Genomic DNA, 17,506 nt, shown 5'->3' on the forward strand with positions numbered 1-17,506 from the left:
TTGCAACAATTTGTATTTCCAATCGCTTTATTAAATGCCAAGTAAGTAGATTAATAAGATAAATGAACAAAATTTCAACTTTGTGGCAAAAAAAAAAAAAAAAACTCCACAAAAAAATCAGCGACATCCAACAAAAGACTCGTTGTATTTGTCCAGCTTGTTTTGGCGGCCGACGGATGACCCCGTTCTTCTGCCCGATGATTTAAAAATGGGCGAGCCCGGTCGAAGGAACCTCAAGTCCGTGTGTTTGTCTCCGCGTCGGAGTTTTCTGTTGGAGGAAAAGAGCATCAAGAAAGCCTTTTTTTCCTTTCCGGTTGAAAAAACATCAACTTACGCGCTCAACGAGGGCTCCTTATAGTTCACCGCCTGGGTGCGGCGGCGTCCGCGGGGTGGCGCCGCTTCGGTGGAAGAGCACTGTGTCTCGGAGCAGGGGCGGGATAAGCGGCGGTAAGCAGCGGGGGATAGATTGCTGACATCGCTCAGACTACAGGGGGCGTGGCCGGAAATCTGGCGGGTTGTTCCAGAGCCGCAAAGCGCACCTGGAGGGACGTGAAAAGAAAAAGTGTACACGGTGATTCTCAAGGACAACTAGGCCTGCACAATATAATGTTTAAACATCACCATCGCAATGTGCGCAACAGTCCCATCGCAGGACATGCAATTGTTTTTTGTTTTTCCATGTAAACTTTTTTTTTTCCCATCATAAAAGCAGCAATTGTGCAGAGACGAAGCTTCCTTGATCCCTTTTATATACACACCAATCTTTATCATTTGCAGATAAACCTCCTTAGCCTGGATTAAACGACATTATATGAACACTAGGGATGTCCCGATCGCATATTTCTGCACCCTAGTCAGAGTCCCCTCATTTTGAAAATCTGCCGATACGGAGTACAAATCCGATAGCGGAAAAAAAAAAAGTTGTGTCTTTTGTTAGCCAATTGTTGCAAAAGTCCGCTAGTTTAAATGCTATATAGGCTAATGCTAATTTTTACAACAATTGGCGAACTTGCATAGCAAAGGTCCGCTAGCTTGAATGCTATATAATGCTAATGTTTGCAACAATTGGCTAACTTGCAAAGCAAAAGTCCGCTAGCTTCAATGCTATATAATGCTAACATTCACAACAATTGGCGAACTTGCGTAACAAAGGTCCGCTAGCTTGAATGCTATATAATGCTAATGTTCACAACAATTGGCAAACTTATATAGCAAAATTCTGCTAGCTTGAATGATATATATATAATGCTAATGTTCACAACAATTGGAGAACTTGCATAGCAAAGGTCCGCTAGCTTCAATTCTATATAATGCTAATGTTCACAACAATTGGCTAACTTGCATAGCAAAACTCTGTTAGCTTGAACGCTATATAATGCTAATGTTCACAACAATTGGCTAACTTGCGAAGCAAAAGTCCGCTAGCTTGAATGCTATATATAATGCTAATGTTCACAACAATTGGCGAACTTGCTAAGCAAAAGTCCGCTAGCTTGAATGCTATATATAATGCTAATGTTCACAACAATTGGCGAACTTGCATAGCAAAGGTCCGCTAGCTTCAATGCTATATATAATGCTAATGTTCACAACAATTGGCTAACTTACATAGCAATTCTGCTAGCTTCGATGCTATATAATGCTAATGTTCACAACAATTGGCTAACTTGCAAAGCAAAACTATTAAAAAATTATTTCGATGTTATGCGGTCAAAGTGGAGTAACCAAAGTCTTCCCAAACAGACCTATTCAAATCTGGTGAAAATTTGTCTCATTTTAATATCTCAATATACCATATTGGCCCGAATATAAGACAGTGGTTTTTTTGGTTTGCAATAAGATTGAAAAAGAGGGGGTCGTTCTATATTCGCGGTCTAGACATTATACCCATTCACGACGCTAGATGACGCCAGATATCATTGAAGCGATGTTATTATGACAGATCTCAGCTACTCTTCCCATTCACAACGCTAGATGGTGCCAGATATAATTGTAGCGATGTTCTCTCATCATAAATCTCAGCTACTCTCAAATTTAACGGTTTGCATTATTTTATTGCAATGTTTTTCCTTATTCAGATTTGCTTCAAGACTACAGTTACAGTTAGACCTCACTTTGATGATTAATGCAGTTATTGCAATTTTGTTGTTTTATCACAATAGACTGGTTTATTTACATTTCAAAAACCAGAAGCCATTCATTTACGAATGTGATTGCACTGTAGTTTACATATTTAAATGTTCAGATATTAAGATCTGAGGCAAAATAACATGCTTTATCTCTCAAATATATTGTTATAATCATTTGTACTGTAATTACTTTCTGTATACAAATTAATTTGGTGTTCAAAAAGTTTTTTTTCAAACTTGAGTCTTGAAAAAGAGGGGGTAGTCTTATAATCACGGCCGTCTTATATTCGGGCCAATACAGTATATCTCGCAAACTCACAATGTCAGGTTTTTCCCAATATCGTTCAGCCCTAAAAACAACACTTATGCTAAGCTAATAGCCAGAGCACAAAGTCAAGTATTGGGAACGACAACGTACGATTTTTACGCGTGGTCACCCGCTGATGCGCGAGGCTGGCTATTGGAGGAGAAGAAGCTTGGCATAGGGTGTCCGCAAAATTTGACAGGACGTCATCGATGGTCATCAGCTCAACCTCTGGCAGTGCACCCACCGAGGGGATGGCTTCATCCATCAACTCCTGCCTCAGAGGTTCTGCGAACAAGACAAACATTATGATTTACCATGATTTATTGTACATACACACGTCCCGACATTGTATAGTACACTGCTGGCCAAAAGTATTGGCATCGCTGCAGTTCTGTCAGATAATGCTCAATTTCTCCCAGGAAATGATGATGATTAAGATTATTATTACAGTGGGGCAAATAAGTATTTAGTCAACCACTAATTGTGCAAGTTCTCCTACTTGAAAAGATCAGAGAGGCCTGTAATTGTCAACATGGGGAAACCTCAACCATGAGAGACAGAACGAAAAGGGGCATTTTTTTTGCCATGTTGCAAAATGGATTTTGCCATGTGGAATTTTTTTCCCCCACATTGCCATGTGGCATTTTTTTTTGCCATGAGGCAAAATGGATTTTGCCATGTGGCAATATTTTTTGCCATGAGGCAAAATGGATTTTGCCATGTGGCAGTTTTTGCCACATTGCCGTGTGGCATTTTTTTGCAATGTGGCAAAATGGATTTTATCATGTGGCATTTTTTTGCCACATTGCCGTGTGGCATTTTTTTGCAATGTGGCAAATGGATTTTACCATGTGGCATTTTTTTTGCCATGTGGCGAAATGGATTTTCCCATGTGGCTTTTTTTTGCCATATTGTCATGTGGCATTTTTTTGCCATGTGGCATTTTTTTGCCACATTGCTGTATGGCATTTTTTTGCAATGTGGCAAAATGGCTTTTGCCATGTGGCATTTTTTTTTTTTGCCATGTGGCATTTTTTTGCCACATTGCCGTGTGGCATTTTTTTGCAATGTGGCAAATGGATTTTACCATGTGGCATTTTTTTTGCCATGTGGCGAAATGGATTTTCCCATGTGGCTTTTTTTTGCCATATTGTCATGTGGCATTTTTTTTGCCATGAGGCAAAATGTATTTTGCCATGTGGCATTTTTTTTGCCACATTGCTGTATGGCATTTTTGTGCCACATTGCCGTGTGGCATTTTTTTTTGCAATGTGTCAAAATGGATTTTGCCATGTGGCATTTTTTTTGCCATGTGGCAAAATAGATTTTGGCATGTTGCGGTTTTTTTGCCATGTGGCAAAATGGATTTACCATGTGACATTTTTTTTGCCACATTGCCGTGTGGCATTTTTTTGCAATGTGGCAAATGGATTTCACCATGTGGCATTTTTTTGCCCTGTGGCAAAATGGATTTTTTTTTGGTATATTGTATTTTTGCAGGCCATGCACGCCCATGCCATTGACGTCCCAATTTTCCATTCGTTTTAAATGGCAGAAAAACAGGTGTGGCTGTGGTTTTTGACCATACACTATCCATTACAGCGCATTGAGATTCAACTGGCACCCAAATTAGGCTATGCCATTGACAGCTATGAACGTCCAAATTTTCCATTTATTTTAAATGGCACAAACCCGTGTGGTTGTGATTTTTACCATACACTTTACATTACAGCACACTGACGTTCAACTGGCACCCAAATAAGGCTTTGCAGTTGACGGCTATGAACGTCTAAAATTTTCCATTCATTTTAAATGGCAGAAATGCCACATGGCAAATACCATTTTGCCAGATGGCAAAAAAATATCACATAGCGAAATCAATTTTGCCAGGTGGCAAAACTAAAAATGCCACATGGCAAAAATAAAATGCCGCATGGCAAAACTAATTTTGCCACATCCCAAATACCTCTTTGGTTCTCGCTGTCTCTGAGTTGATGCACAAACAATAATTTTTGGCGAGGTAGGTTAACACAAAAGAGACACGTCACAATCTATTATCAATAGAATAAAGCAAAAAGTTAGAAAAACTAACTTGACTAACCTTGCTGATGTGTTGTGAACTGATGTGGACTGTTTGTGAAAGTAGACTGGTCACCATCAACTTCCTGATCAGGTTCCTTATCCTCCTGTCTCGACTCTTGGTCCACCAACACTGTGACGAATCAACTTATGAACAACATAAATCATGTACCAAGTGTCATAATGCAGGAGCTTACCAGATTTGCGTGGGCTTCTATTTTTGTTGGTGAACCGCCCTCTGCGAGTTGTGATGGTTGTCGTCATCTCGGGAGGCGTACGCCCTCTTCTGGTCTTCTTCCACGGCATATACAGGCTGTCTTCCGACTCTGACGAGGGTGTTTTTGGCGAGCTGGTGTCTGGATGTAGGGGTTCCGGAGCAGGGGATGTTGGAGTTAGGGATTCCCGAGCGGGCTCGTCTGGTTGGTCAGTCTTAGCCTTGAAGGGCGTGAGGTGGACGGCCTCTTCGCAGTCAAAGTCAAAAGTGTCGTTGAAGCCCAATGTGGTGTTGATTTGTTGCTGGGTGGCCGGCGCGCGCCGATCCCGGCTCCTGGAGCGCGCCCTGGACTTGGGGTTCTCCCAGGGCTTCTTCAGAGGCGCTCGCTCGGGTCTGCGTCCTCGCTCGCGGACCTTCCGTACGGGCGCCTGCTCTTCTCGCACGCGATCTTCCACATGTGCCTCAATCGTCTCCGTGGATTCTAGGCTCCGTTTCGGAGGTCTCGGGAGGTCTGAGGTCGCCTTGTCGACGGGGCGAGATTCTTGCACGCGGTCGGACCGTCTCCTCGTCTTCCGTGCTTTGTCGTCGTGTCTTGGCTTTACGTTCACCGTTGGAGGCAATGCAATTTGGGAAGAATCGGGTTGGGCAACCAGTTTTGGAGATGCTGTCAACGCAAAGTTTGCACTTTAGACGTGTGTTTATGGAATATACAGTCATGTGAAAAATTTAGGACACGCCATTAAATATTCAGTCTTTTGTTAAGAAATGTTCACACAGATCTTGTTTTTCTTTATCCGTGGAAAACAAAGTGATAATTAACATTGTTTTACTCATTAAACTAAATATATCAACAGAAACGCATATTCCAACTGCGGAAAAAGTTAGGGCACCCTACCACCTAATCGCCACTTTGGCTAAAATAATTTAAGTGAGATGCTTTTTGTAGCCATCTATCAGTCTGACATCAGTCTGAAAAAAGTTTGCCCCACTCCTCAACGTAGAATACAGTACTTTCAACAGTGACTGGCTGTTGAAGTGAGAGAAAACACCATGTTGAGATCAAAGGAGCTGTCTGAGAACCTTCAAAAAAGAAGATTGTAGACGCTTATGAGTCCGGTAAAGGATTTCAAAAGATCCCAAAACAATATAAAATCAGCCATTCCACTGTCCGAAAAAATAGTCTACAAGGAGGACATCCAAAACAACTACCAACATGCCCAGGTCTGGCTGTCCAAGCAAGTTCACCCCGAGAGCAGACCGCAAGATGCTAAAAGAAGTCTCCAAAAACCCTAAAATGTCATCACAGGGCCTACAGCAGCAGCCTCGACAATCAGAAATAGACTTCACAATTTTAACTTTCATGGGAGGTGTGCAAGGAGGAAACCTTTGCTCTCCAAGAAGAACATGAAGGCCAGACTCAAGTTTGCTGGAATGAATGTAGACAAAGACAAGGACTTCTGAAATAATGTGCTTTGGACAGATGTATCTAAAATTGAATTATTTGGACACCAGAAGAGAGGACATGTTTGGCATAACCCCAATACAGCATTCCAGGAAAAGAACCTCATACCAACTGTGAAGCATAGAGGTGGAAGTTTCATGGTTTGGGGATGCTTTGCTTCACCAGGACCTGGCCAGCTCACCATCATAGAATCCAACATGAATTCTATCATGTATCAGAGGGTGGTTGAGATCATCTGTGAAATAATTAAAGCTGAATTGAAACTGGACACTGCAACATGACAATGACCCAAAACATAGCAGTAAATCCACCACGGACTGGCTGAAAAGGAAGAAATGGAGGGTCCTGGAATGGCCGGGTCAAAGCCCAGAACTTAATCTCACTGAGATGCTGCGAGGTGACTTGAAACGGGCTGTACACACAAGAAACCCCTCAAACATCTCACAGCTGAACGTATTCTGCGTTGAGTAGTGGGGCAAACTTTCTTCAAACCAATGTCAAAGACGAGTAGATGGCTCCAAAAAGTTTATAGGTATGTTTAGCCGTTTTTGTGGGAATATGTGTCTGAACCATTTGTTAAGAACATTGAAAAAAAAACGTTAGCATTTTATCGCGTTTAAGCTAGCGGACTTTTTAAATTTAAGTTAGCCAATTGATTCGTTTTATAAAGATCCACATTTAAAAATATATATATATATATACACACCGTTTGAGGCTCAGCTCAGGTATTTTAATTTTTCATGTTCCTTATCCGATTCCTCGATTATTGGAACTAACTAGTCCATCGATGAATCGACTACTAAAGCTGCAGCCCTATTTTGGTTTCATCTGACCATAACACATTCTCCCAGTCCTCTTCTGGATCATCCAAATGCTCTCAAGCGAACCGCAGACGGGCCTGGACATGTACTGGCTTCAGCAGGGGGACACGTCTGGCAGTGCAGGATTTGAGTCCCTGGCGGCGCATTGTGTTACTAATAGTAGCCTTTGTTACTGTGGTCCCAGCTCTCTGTAGGTCATTCACTAGGTCCCCCCTTATGGTTCTGGAATTTTTGCTCTACGTTCTTATCATTTTGATGCCACGGGGTGAGATCTTGCATGGAGCCCCAGATCGAGGGAGATTATTTGTCTTCCATTTTCTAATAATTGCTCACATAGTTGATTTCCTTGATATACTTTACACCAAGCGTTGCAGATTCAGTCTTCCCAGCCTGGTGCAGGTCTACAATTTTGTCTCTGGTGTCCTTTGACAGCTCTTTGGTCTTGGCCATAGTGGAGTTTGGAGTGTGACTGACTGATGTTGTGGACAGGTGTCTTTTATACCGATAATGAGTTAAAACAGGTGCCATTAATACAGGGAACGAGTGGAGCCTCGTTAGAAGATAGACCTATTTGACAGCCAGAAATCTTGCTTGTTTGTAGGTGACCAAATACTTATTTTCCACTCTAATTTGAAAATAAATTCTCTAAAAAAATCAAACAATGTGATTTTCTGTTTTTTTTCCACATTCTGTCTCTCATGGTTGATGTTTACCCATGTTGACAATTACAGGCCTCTCTAATCTTTTCAAGTAGGAGAACTTGCACAATTGGTGGTTGACTAAATACTTATTTGTCCCACTGTATACAGTACCCAGATTCAATGTCACCTCACTCTTATTGGCATACCGTTACATCATATCCTACTGCTTGTACCTGCACGAATGGGGGATATCTCACACACGGCGGTCTTGCATTCGATGATCCTTTCATTCCTACACAATCCCAAGCAACAATAAATAGTCAAAACCAACATACGCATCGTCATACGAACAATACAATATTTTAAGTACACTGTACCTCGGTGACTCAAAATCTGCTTCCAGGGGCAGCTTGGATTCTTTGACCTGAATCGAAAGACCACAGGGATATGAAAGCTTTACAAACACCTAAATGCTGCTGCTTCTGCTTACCAGTGGAGAAGAAGTAGAGAGGGCCTGTTGCTGACGGACTTTCTTCTTGAACATTAACAGCTGTACAAAAAGGTTTTGGTACTCGCCCTGCAGCTGCAAGATGACCGCATTGGCTTCTCGCAGCTTCTCCTTTGCTGCCTGGAGCGCGATCGCCAGTGCCACATTGTTCTGCCGCAACGTCACCTGGACGTCGCTCGCCACCACGCCGACTGAAGCCCGCCAACGACACAAATTTGACAAAATATATAACATTCATGATTAAGCGATACGAGTACCAGTGGATTTGATGCTATTATTGGTAAGCCCTAGGCATGTGCCGATATGAGATTTGACAGTATGACAACGTTAAGCAAAAATATCACGGTTACACGGTATTGTATTTACAGCTCTAAAATGTGTTAAATGTGCTGTAAGTGAACACTTAAAGCGCCGTTTCCCAGTTGTAATTTTGGAAGACGACAGGAGACAACAAGCTGGCAGATCGTAAGTCCATCTAACCAACGACATGTTTGGTTGAAGTTGCAAAGCCTGTCACGATATGCAATGAATCCGTGTATCGCACGGTAAATAAAAACGAAGGCGGTAATTTTCACGGCTGCGTTTTATCACCGCGTGCGTGAGTAAATGCATACATTTGTGAGTGCGTGTTGATGGCATATGAGACACCAGTAAAGTTCCTTTCACACATGTTTACTGGTCATCAACACGCCGTACAATTAAAGTTCAGACATACAAATTAAGGAAACACATCTATCTTAAACACTGGAAACGTAGCATTGCTACATTGAGGCTAATAGGGTAAAGAAACACAACCTACTTTTGCCTGCTATAAAACATTGGCAGTCTTCCCCAAAACGCAAACTTGCGGTTAAATGGTGGCACTTCAAACATAAAAAATTGCTGCTTAACAGCATTTGCAAACGAAAAAATTAGGGCTGTCAAACGATTAAAATTTTTAATCGAGTTAATTACAGCTTAAAAATTAATTAATCGTAATTAATCGCAATTCAAACCATCTCTAAAATATGCCATATTTTTCTGTAAATTATTGTTGGAATGGAAAGATAAGACACCAGATGTATATATTTATGTTTATTATAACAATAAATCAACAAGATGGCATTAACATTATTAACATTCTGTTAAAGCGATCCATGGATAGAAAGACTTGTAGTTCTTAAAAGATAAATGTTAGTACAAGTTATAGAAATTTTATATTAAAACCCCTCTTAATGTTTTCGTTTTAATAAAAATTGTAAATATTCAATCAAAAAATAAACTAGTAGCCCACCATTGTTGATGTCAATAATTACACAATGCTCATGGGTGGTTAAGCCCATAAAATCAGCCGCACCCAAGCGCCAGCAGAGGGCGACAAAACTCCAAAAATCACAGGTAACAAGTTGGCATTGCACTGTGCTGTCATTTTAATCTGTTTGAGCTGGGCATGTGCGTTAATTGCGTCAAATATTTTAACGTGATTAATTTAAAAAATGAATTACCGCCCATTAACGCGATAATTTTGACAGCCCTAGAAAAAATGAAAAGAATTATCTATTACTGACACCACGTGCAATGACGACAAGTGCTTTTTTTTGCGGCGTGTAAGCGTACGGTTAGCGGTTTAGCGAACATACTTCCGGTGAACATTTCAAAATAAAAGCACGTCATGTTCGTCCTATAAATAACAATTTCTGGAGTTAATCCAACATACTCCAGAATTCAGATTCTACACTAAGAACAGCTTTAAAATGACACCCTTTAAGAAAAATCTGACTGGCAATGAATAATCATTATTATAATACTATCATATATAGTAGTATACTATAGTATTAATGCTAGATATTTTTTTTAAGAATCGTTTTGAATCTTGTTGAAAAGGCGAAGTCAGTGTTCTCAATCTGTTTACAGTCCATTCTTTTGTACTAGTTAATGCCATCAGCATTTGACCTCATTGTTTGTGTATTATTATAATAATAATAATCATGCATTTTATTTATAACGCACTTTACATTTGAAAAACAAATCTCAAAGTGCACAATGCCAAAAAAGAAAAATAATAATACAGTGGTACCTCTACATACGAAGTTAATCCGTTCCAGGACCTTGTTTGTAAGTCGAAATGGTCGTATGTCGAGCAGGATTTTCCCATAGGAATACATTATAATTCCATTAATTCTTCCACAGCCCAAAAACCTTCACTAAATCCTTAAAAAATACTGCTGGTACTAATACAAATGGCAATTACACATAGCAAAACAAATAAATTATAAATCAAAATCGGAATAATAATAACAATAATAATAATAATAATTCCTGTATTAATGTAACGAATCGGGTTCTAATGTGGCGGACGTTTTTTGCTGACCCTGAACGCACCGCGGGGCTGGCTGCCAGAGACAGACCGGTGAGCTTGAGTTTCACTTTCACTTTGAATGTTTTCTTGAGAACACCGTCAGTTGCGGCAGACAGAAGGTGTTTTTGTTTTGAATAAGTTGTGAAAAAGATGATAAAAACGTGGCGAAGTTGGCGATTTCTCTGGAGATGTTACCACAATAAGAATTGTCAGCTTAAATTATAAAGACTGGCGAACGATGGTCGGAGGAGGACCGTGGAGATGTATTGTTGAGCCATTTCACCCCACGCTCATATTTTTCTGTCATTTGCATCTTCATTTAGAAGGTAAGCGTCAACTTTTTCCTTGTTTCACCACCTGTACCAACCTTTTCTGAAACCAGTGTTGATTTGTCACACAAGAAAATCCGCCGTGCATTCGTCTGCGGTGCTGCCATTGTCGTCGTATTTCGAGCATGTCGTCGGATGTAGAAACAAATGGCGAGTCAAATTTTACGTCGGATGTCGAAAAGTTCGTGTGTCGAAGCGATCGTATGTAGAGGTACCACTTGTATTATTATTTAAGTGTTTATTTGTACTTTGGTAAAGAATTTAAGTGTTCCAAAATGTTTTTGTGAATTAATAAACATCAACAAAAATTTAATTGTTAAATTAGATTCAATTCAATTAAAAATTCAAGTTTTAAAAAATATATATATATATATATATATATATATATTAGATTAGTCAACTAATCGTAAAAATAGTCGGCTGACTAATCCAGAGATAGTTAGATTGATATATAACTCACTCGCTTTCATTGACAACAATAGACGTCCAGTTCATTTAAACTGGGAGACCTGGCTGTGATTGCTCAGCATTTACTAAGATTTTTAATGTCTTTGGATTTTATCGGTTTTATTGTTTTATTTGCTGGACTTTTATCGCGATGCGCTCTTTGTTTTTTATTATTTTTTTTTTTTTTTTTTTTTTTAAATGTCATTGTATAATATTTTCCTGCCTTTTATTTATCTTGAGCCATGTTTTGTTGTAAAGCACTTTGAGGGCCTTTCGGGTTTTGTAAAGGGCTATATAAATAAATTTGATTGATTGATTGATTGATTGATTGATTGATTGATTGCGATAGACATTCAATCCAATTTGATTGGAGGCCTGGCAGCAATTGAATGTGTTAAGAGTATGTCTATTGTTTTAAAATAATGCAAACACATTTAATTTATTCGCTACCAGCCCTCCTAGATCAAATGGATTGGACGTCTGAATAGGTAAACATAATGGTATACCGTCAGAGAGCGAGAGCAATGGACTAACGGTTCTTAAAAATACAGCAGCAACTTTAATGAGACACACAAACGCACACTCATTCAATCGCCTAACGCAAAAACTGAATCGCGATATAACGGGGGTTGAAGTTGAAATGGTTTGTGAAACGGTTGAAAAAGGTGGAAGTGGCTGAAGACGAGCAACGGAATAAAAGAAATTAAAAGAAGGTGCAATAATAACGGTTCTTACATTCGAACGATTCCATTAAAAAGATAATACACCAACAATGTTGTTTTTAACCGAAAGTGCAAGTAATATTTACCATTAGCCTTCTGGCCGAGTCTCGAATGTGATCCTCTCATGAACCCGGCGGCACGGGCCAGCTTCTTGTTACGCTTCTCCTTCATTTTGTCCTTAATCATGTCCAAAGTGACCCCGACAGGCTTTTTGTGGACCCGTTCCTTCGCCATCTTTTTAAAAAATATATTTTTTTTTAACTCAAATAACGCCTCTCGAGGCGGAAAACACAAGGTAGGGCACGAGGTCAAACGTGCTTCAAAACAGACATTGTCACCCAAAAAAAATAAAAAAAACCTACCCAAAAATTGTCTGTGTCGTCTTTTCAACAGAAAAAAAAAGGTTTTATCCTGTCAAGGAAGATAAAAAAACGCTTTGTTTTGGTTAGGTCAGCTATCGTCCAAAAAAACGCCTCCTCCAAATCTCAAGCGACCGTTCAAAACGCGTACTGTGAAGGCTTATTGGCTAACATAGATGTGTCGTCACTTCCGGTATATAGATTTAAAGAGAGACGAACGTAAATGTAATGTTATTGTATTATGTCACACTAGAGGGCGGTATTGGCTCGAAAGTCAGGTTTTTTTTCTTTCCCGTGGACACCACACAGATTGAAACTCGTTGAAATTGACATATTTATTGACAAAATGTTATATTCATGCAGAGGTGAATAGACCCTACCCACCTACGTCACAAAACCACGTGCTCGCTGTATGGTTCCGCCCACTTGTCCGTCATTTTGACTCTGTATTAGCATTGTTTTCAATTGATGGCGGAATTTAAAATGCATTTCATGGAAGACCCGGTGCTTTCTGATGCCGCAAACTCACTGGATCTGTTGCATAAAAGGCGTTATGAGGAAAAGCTTCGTTCTATACAGTCGCCAGATCCATATTTGATGCCCAAATCGATGTTTTTCGACCCACTGTCTTCGCCCTGTCTGCCTGACATCTGCTACGCAGATATTTACAATTATCTTGTCCACACTAAATCAGCCTATTCTCACGAAAATATGAAAAACTTCAAGAGCTTGGAGGCTTATAAATGCTTCGTTGCTGGTTGGGTGAAACAGGTCCTCGTCCACGAAAATTCGGCAGGAATCTATCTTGTGCTTGGAAAGGTGAGTTACGAAATTTTCAATTCAAAATCTTTTGTTATTGCTAACATCCACTGTCAAGTCTAATGTATTTCATGTCGTTTGTCAATGGAGTTAAGGCTTTTAATGTTTATATGGTTTAGCGATAGCACTCTGACTATATACATACGTGTATGTTGTCGGCGATTAGCCTAGCAATGATCTTAATTGTGGTTATTTGTCAGCCCCGTAGACGAGGCCAGTTTCTTTCACTTGGTACCAGCTAAATATTATTCAAAAAATAACGATGGTGGAAGAAAGGGAAGTCACAAACATCTTGAATTTGAAACTATGTCGTACTACGTCGTATGTTGTCGGCGATTAGCCTCGCAATGATCTTAATTGTGGTTATTTGTCAGCCCAAAACCCTCTAAGTATATCTTAAATGCATCTTACCGGATATAAAATGACTACTACATAGTCTGTGGTGATTTTTTGGTGCCCAGTTTTCACGTCGAATTGCAGCCGTCCATTTCGCTCTCTTTGGATCCCTCGGAATACGGTAAAACTTCAAGTCTCTCCTTCCATCTTCTCTGTTAGTGCAACCAACAGCCACACACGCCTTCACCATTTTGATTATTAATGTTAAGGAGCAGAAAAACACGCCGTAAATAGGAGAAATGTACGTAGCCGTAACAGGTTAACACTATGTTTTGACGGACAAGTGGGCGGTACCATTCAGGAGAGCGGAGTTGTGACGTCACGTGGGTAGGGTCTATAGAGTAGCCAAAAATTTCACTCAAGTAAGGGTACATTACTTCAAAATAATATTACTCAAATAAAAGTCAAAGAAGTCATCCAAAAAATGTACTCAAGTACAACTAAAAAATTTGGTGGAAAAAAATACAATACTCAAGTAATGAGTAACATTGTGAGTAACTGCTTACCAATTTGATTTTTTTTTTAAACAATGGAAACACGTAATTTTAATAAGAATTTTAATATTTAAACACATTTTTTTCTTATCATGGAAGAAGAAGAAGGAAAAAAGCAATTAATGTTGATTGAATGTCTCACCCTACTTCCATAGGCGGAGTTTGACTTTTGAGGCGGGGGGGCACAACATGTTGATGTGACGCATTGTCAGCAATAAAATTAACTTACAAGAATATTTATAACAATAAGCTGACAATGAGCGTTTTTTTGTTTCCCATCATTCATGAGGGGAATTCTAAATCAGGCTGGTTAGGCATCCATTGAATATGGTACGGCTGCCGGTGTCGTGCCAATGTAGTTACCCGAGTCAAAATTTTTATCCCCTAGACGGAGCCATATGGAGGTAGATTTGTGTCTTTATTATTCAATCCCCCAAAAAATTTGCTTCAATTAAAAAAAAAAAAAAAAAGTTATTTTTATTTATTGATATATTTTCAATCCCAAAAAAAGTTGCTTCAATCAAAAAAAATGTGTTTGAATGCAAAAATAAATTTGAAACTCCAAAAAATGCATGTGAAAGCTATTTTTCTTTGATTTAATTTTTTTTGAATGGAGTCAAGTTTTTTTTTAATTGCGTTAATGTTGATATGTGTTTGGGTTAGGACGTTTTTGTCTTCATTATGCAATCAAAAAATAAGTTGCTTCAAAAAATATATATTTTCAAAAAGAAAATCACTTAAAAAAAAGAAAAATTTCAATCATAGGAAATGTTTTTCAATGCGAAAAAATATTTGATATTGAAAATTTTTCATTTGAACACTTAATTTTTAATTGAAAAAGTTTTCTTTGATTGAAGCAATCCTTTTTGTGTTTGGGCCATATTAATCATTCAATCCCCCGAAAACCTGCTTCAATAAAAAAAAAAAATTTTTTTCAATCAAAGAAAAAAATCATTTGAAAAATAAAATTGCCCTCCCCTATTTTTTTTTTTATTAATTAAAATTAAATGCAAAGCAAATGACCGTCTAAGGTGCTAGTCACATGACATGTTTGAAAAATAATTTTGACCCATTATAAAATTTTTGTTTTGTTTTGTTCATTTCATTCATTTTTGGTCCAGTTTTATTGCTTTACAACATTTATATATATATATATAGACCCTACCCACCGACGTCACAAAACCACGTGCTCGCTGCATGGTTCCGCCCACTTGTCCGTCATTTTGTCTCTGTATTAGCATTGGTTTCAATTGATCGAGGAATTTAAAATGCATTTCATGGAAGACCCGGTGCTTTCTGATGCCGTAAACTCACTGGATGTGTTGCATAAAAGGCGTTATGTGGAAAAGCTTCGTTCTATACAGTCGCCAGATCCATATTTGATGCCCAAATCGATGTTTTTCGACCCACTGTCTTCCCCCTGTCTGCCTGACATCTGCTACGCTGATATTTACAATTATCTTGTCCACACAAAATCAGCCTATTCTCACGAAAATTTGAAAAACTTCAAGAGCTTGGAGGCTTATAAATACTTCGTTGCTGGTTGGGTGAAACAGGTCCTCGTTCGGCAGGAATCTATCTTGTGCTTGGAAAGGTGAGTTACGAAATTTTCAATTCAAAATCTTTTGTTATTGCTAACATCCACTGTCAAGTCTAATGTATTTCATGTCGTTTGTCAATGGAGTTAAGGCTTTTAATGTTTATATGGTTTAGCGATAGCACTCTGACTACATACATACGTGTATGTTGTCGGCGATTAGCCTAGCAATGATCTTAATTGTGGTTATTTGTCAGCCCAAAACCCTCTAAGTATATATTAAATGCATCTTACCTGATATAAAATGACTACTACATAGTCTGTGGTGATTTTTTGGTGCCCAGTTTGCACGTCGAATTGCAGCCGTCCATTTCGCTCTCCTCTTTGGATCCCTCGGAATACGGTAAAACTTCAAGTCTCTCCTTCCATCTTCTCTGTTAGTGCAACCAACAGCCACACACGCCTTCACCATTTTGATTATTAATGTTAAGGAGCAGAAAAACACGCCGTAAATAGGAGGAATGTACGTAGCCGTAACAGGTTAACACTATGTTTTGACGGACAGTTGGGCGGTACCATTCAGGAGAGCGGAGTTGTGACGTCACGTGGGTAGGGTCTATAGGAAAGTCAATTTCATGCAATGACACTTTTTGGCCACCAGGGGGGGTGCCCCCTTAAAATCCGCTTATGCCTACCTCATGCAACCATAGATTATGCATGTGTAACATAGTTAAAAAAAGAGTTTTATAAAATCCAGTTAAATTGAGAAATGCGTCATCTTGTGGTGCAACCGCATAATTGCAGGTGCACTTGCTGCAAGTGGTTTTGGGGGAATTCCGTCCACTTCAGTCTTCTTGGATTCGTTCTCAAGGTAACATGTTGCTGAAGTCTGTGGGCAAAGTTTTCATGATTTAATTGAGAAATAAGAAAATTGAAGTGGCTGGCTTCGTTTAGTTAGTGTATTGTTGTTTATTATAAAAGAAATGTACCACTATACGATCACAATATTGAAAGTCAGTCGTCGTGGATTCGTTCTCAAGATGGTTGTGTTGCCCACGTGACGTTGCCTTTTTCTTTTCCCCTTGCTGCAAATGCATAGAAATTGTCAACAATAAAGACAAAAAACCTGTCAATTCAAGCCACAAAGTCTCCTCGGTTCCTTCGTGAAGGCATCCCAGAAAACAGCGTTACACGTGTGGTATAAAAAAAACTGATATACATTAAACCAGTGTTTTTCAACCAGTGCGCCACGGCACACCAATGTCGCTTTTTTATTTTATTCTTTTTTTTTTTAAATAACTTATAATATTATTAGGGGGGGTCTTTTAAAGGAAACTCAGGATTGTTAACAGCACGTGGTTGTCGTCGGGCGGAGTTCCAGTAGGAAGGAAGGAGTGAGTGCAAGTTTCTCGGTCGTGTGCAGCCGAGCAAGTTATAACTTTTGTCGTGTTCAAGAACTGTTCTATCCTGAGATGGTTTTGGCTAAGCAAAACAAATTATTATCTCTAAGGTGCTAGTCACATGATCTGTACAAAAATCAATTTTGAACCATTATAAAAAAAATTTTTTGTTCATTTCATTCTTTTTTTTTTAATGCTTTACAACTTTAATAGACAACATTTTACAGGCAAAGTCAATTTTAAATTCATATACTGAATTGGAAAGCCACTTACATGCAATAACATTTTCTGCCCCCTTAATTTTGACTATAACAAAATACCAGAAAGGCGTCAAATGACCCCAGTAACAAACTGACTACTGGGCTTTGTCAAACAATAGCCCACTCAAACAAAAAATCAAGCAGGCCAGCCCCCTACACTCTCCTGTGGAGTCGCTGCCTAGGTGTGAAGGGAGGGATTTCACTCTGGAGAGCTGCAACTAGCATCTTGAATATAAGAGAGACG

The 17,506-nt window shown here is 39.2% G+C and overlaps 1 protein-coding gene across 2 annotated transcripts; it reads right to left on the reverse strand.

Annotated features, from left to right (window-relative positions):
* Positions 1-22: 22 nt before the first annotated feature.
* On the reverse strand, positions 23-12,516 carry sgo1 (shugoshin 1). 2 transcript variants are annotated; one of them, XM_057827859.1, is made up of 10 exons: positions 12,360-12,516; positions 12,084-12,231; positions 8,144-8,352; positions 8,031-8,077; positions 7,887-7,945; positions 4,713-5,393; positions 4,538-4,648; positions 2,548-2,721; positions 335-539; positions 23-268 (listed from the first exon to the last, which is right to left on the reverse strand). In XM_057827859.1, the coding sequence occupies exons 2-10, from the start codon at positions 12,229-12,231 to the stop codon at positions 118-120; spliced, it is 1,785 nt and encodes a 594-aa protein (XP_057683842.1). In that variant the 5' UTR covers positions 12,360-12,516; the 3' UTR covers positions 23-117. The 2 variants fall into 2 exon arrangements, with proteins under 2 accessions (XP_057683842.1, XP_057683843.1); XM_057827860.1 differs by having other exon boundaries at positions 12,084-12,516.
* Positions 12,517-17,506: the final 4,990 nt, after the last annotated feature.

Source organism: Corythoichthys intestinalis, chromosome 22, assembly GCF_030265065.1.
Source record: "Corythoichthys intestinalis isolate RoL2023-P3 chromosome 22, ASM3026506v1, whole genome shotgun sequence".
NCBI classification, from domain to species: Eukaryota; Metazoa; Chordata; class Actinopteri; order Syngnathiformes; family Syngnathidae; genus Corythoichthys; species Corythoichthys intestinalis.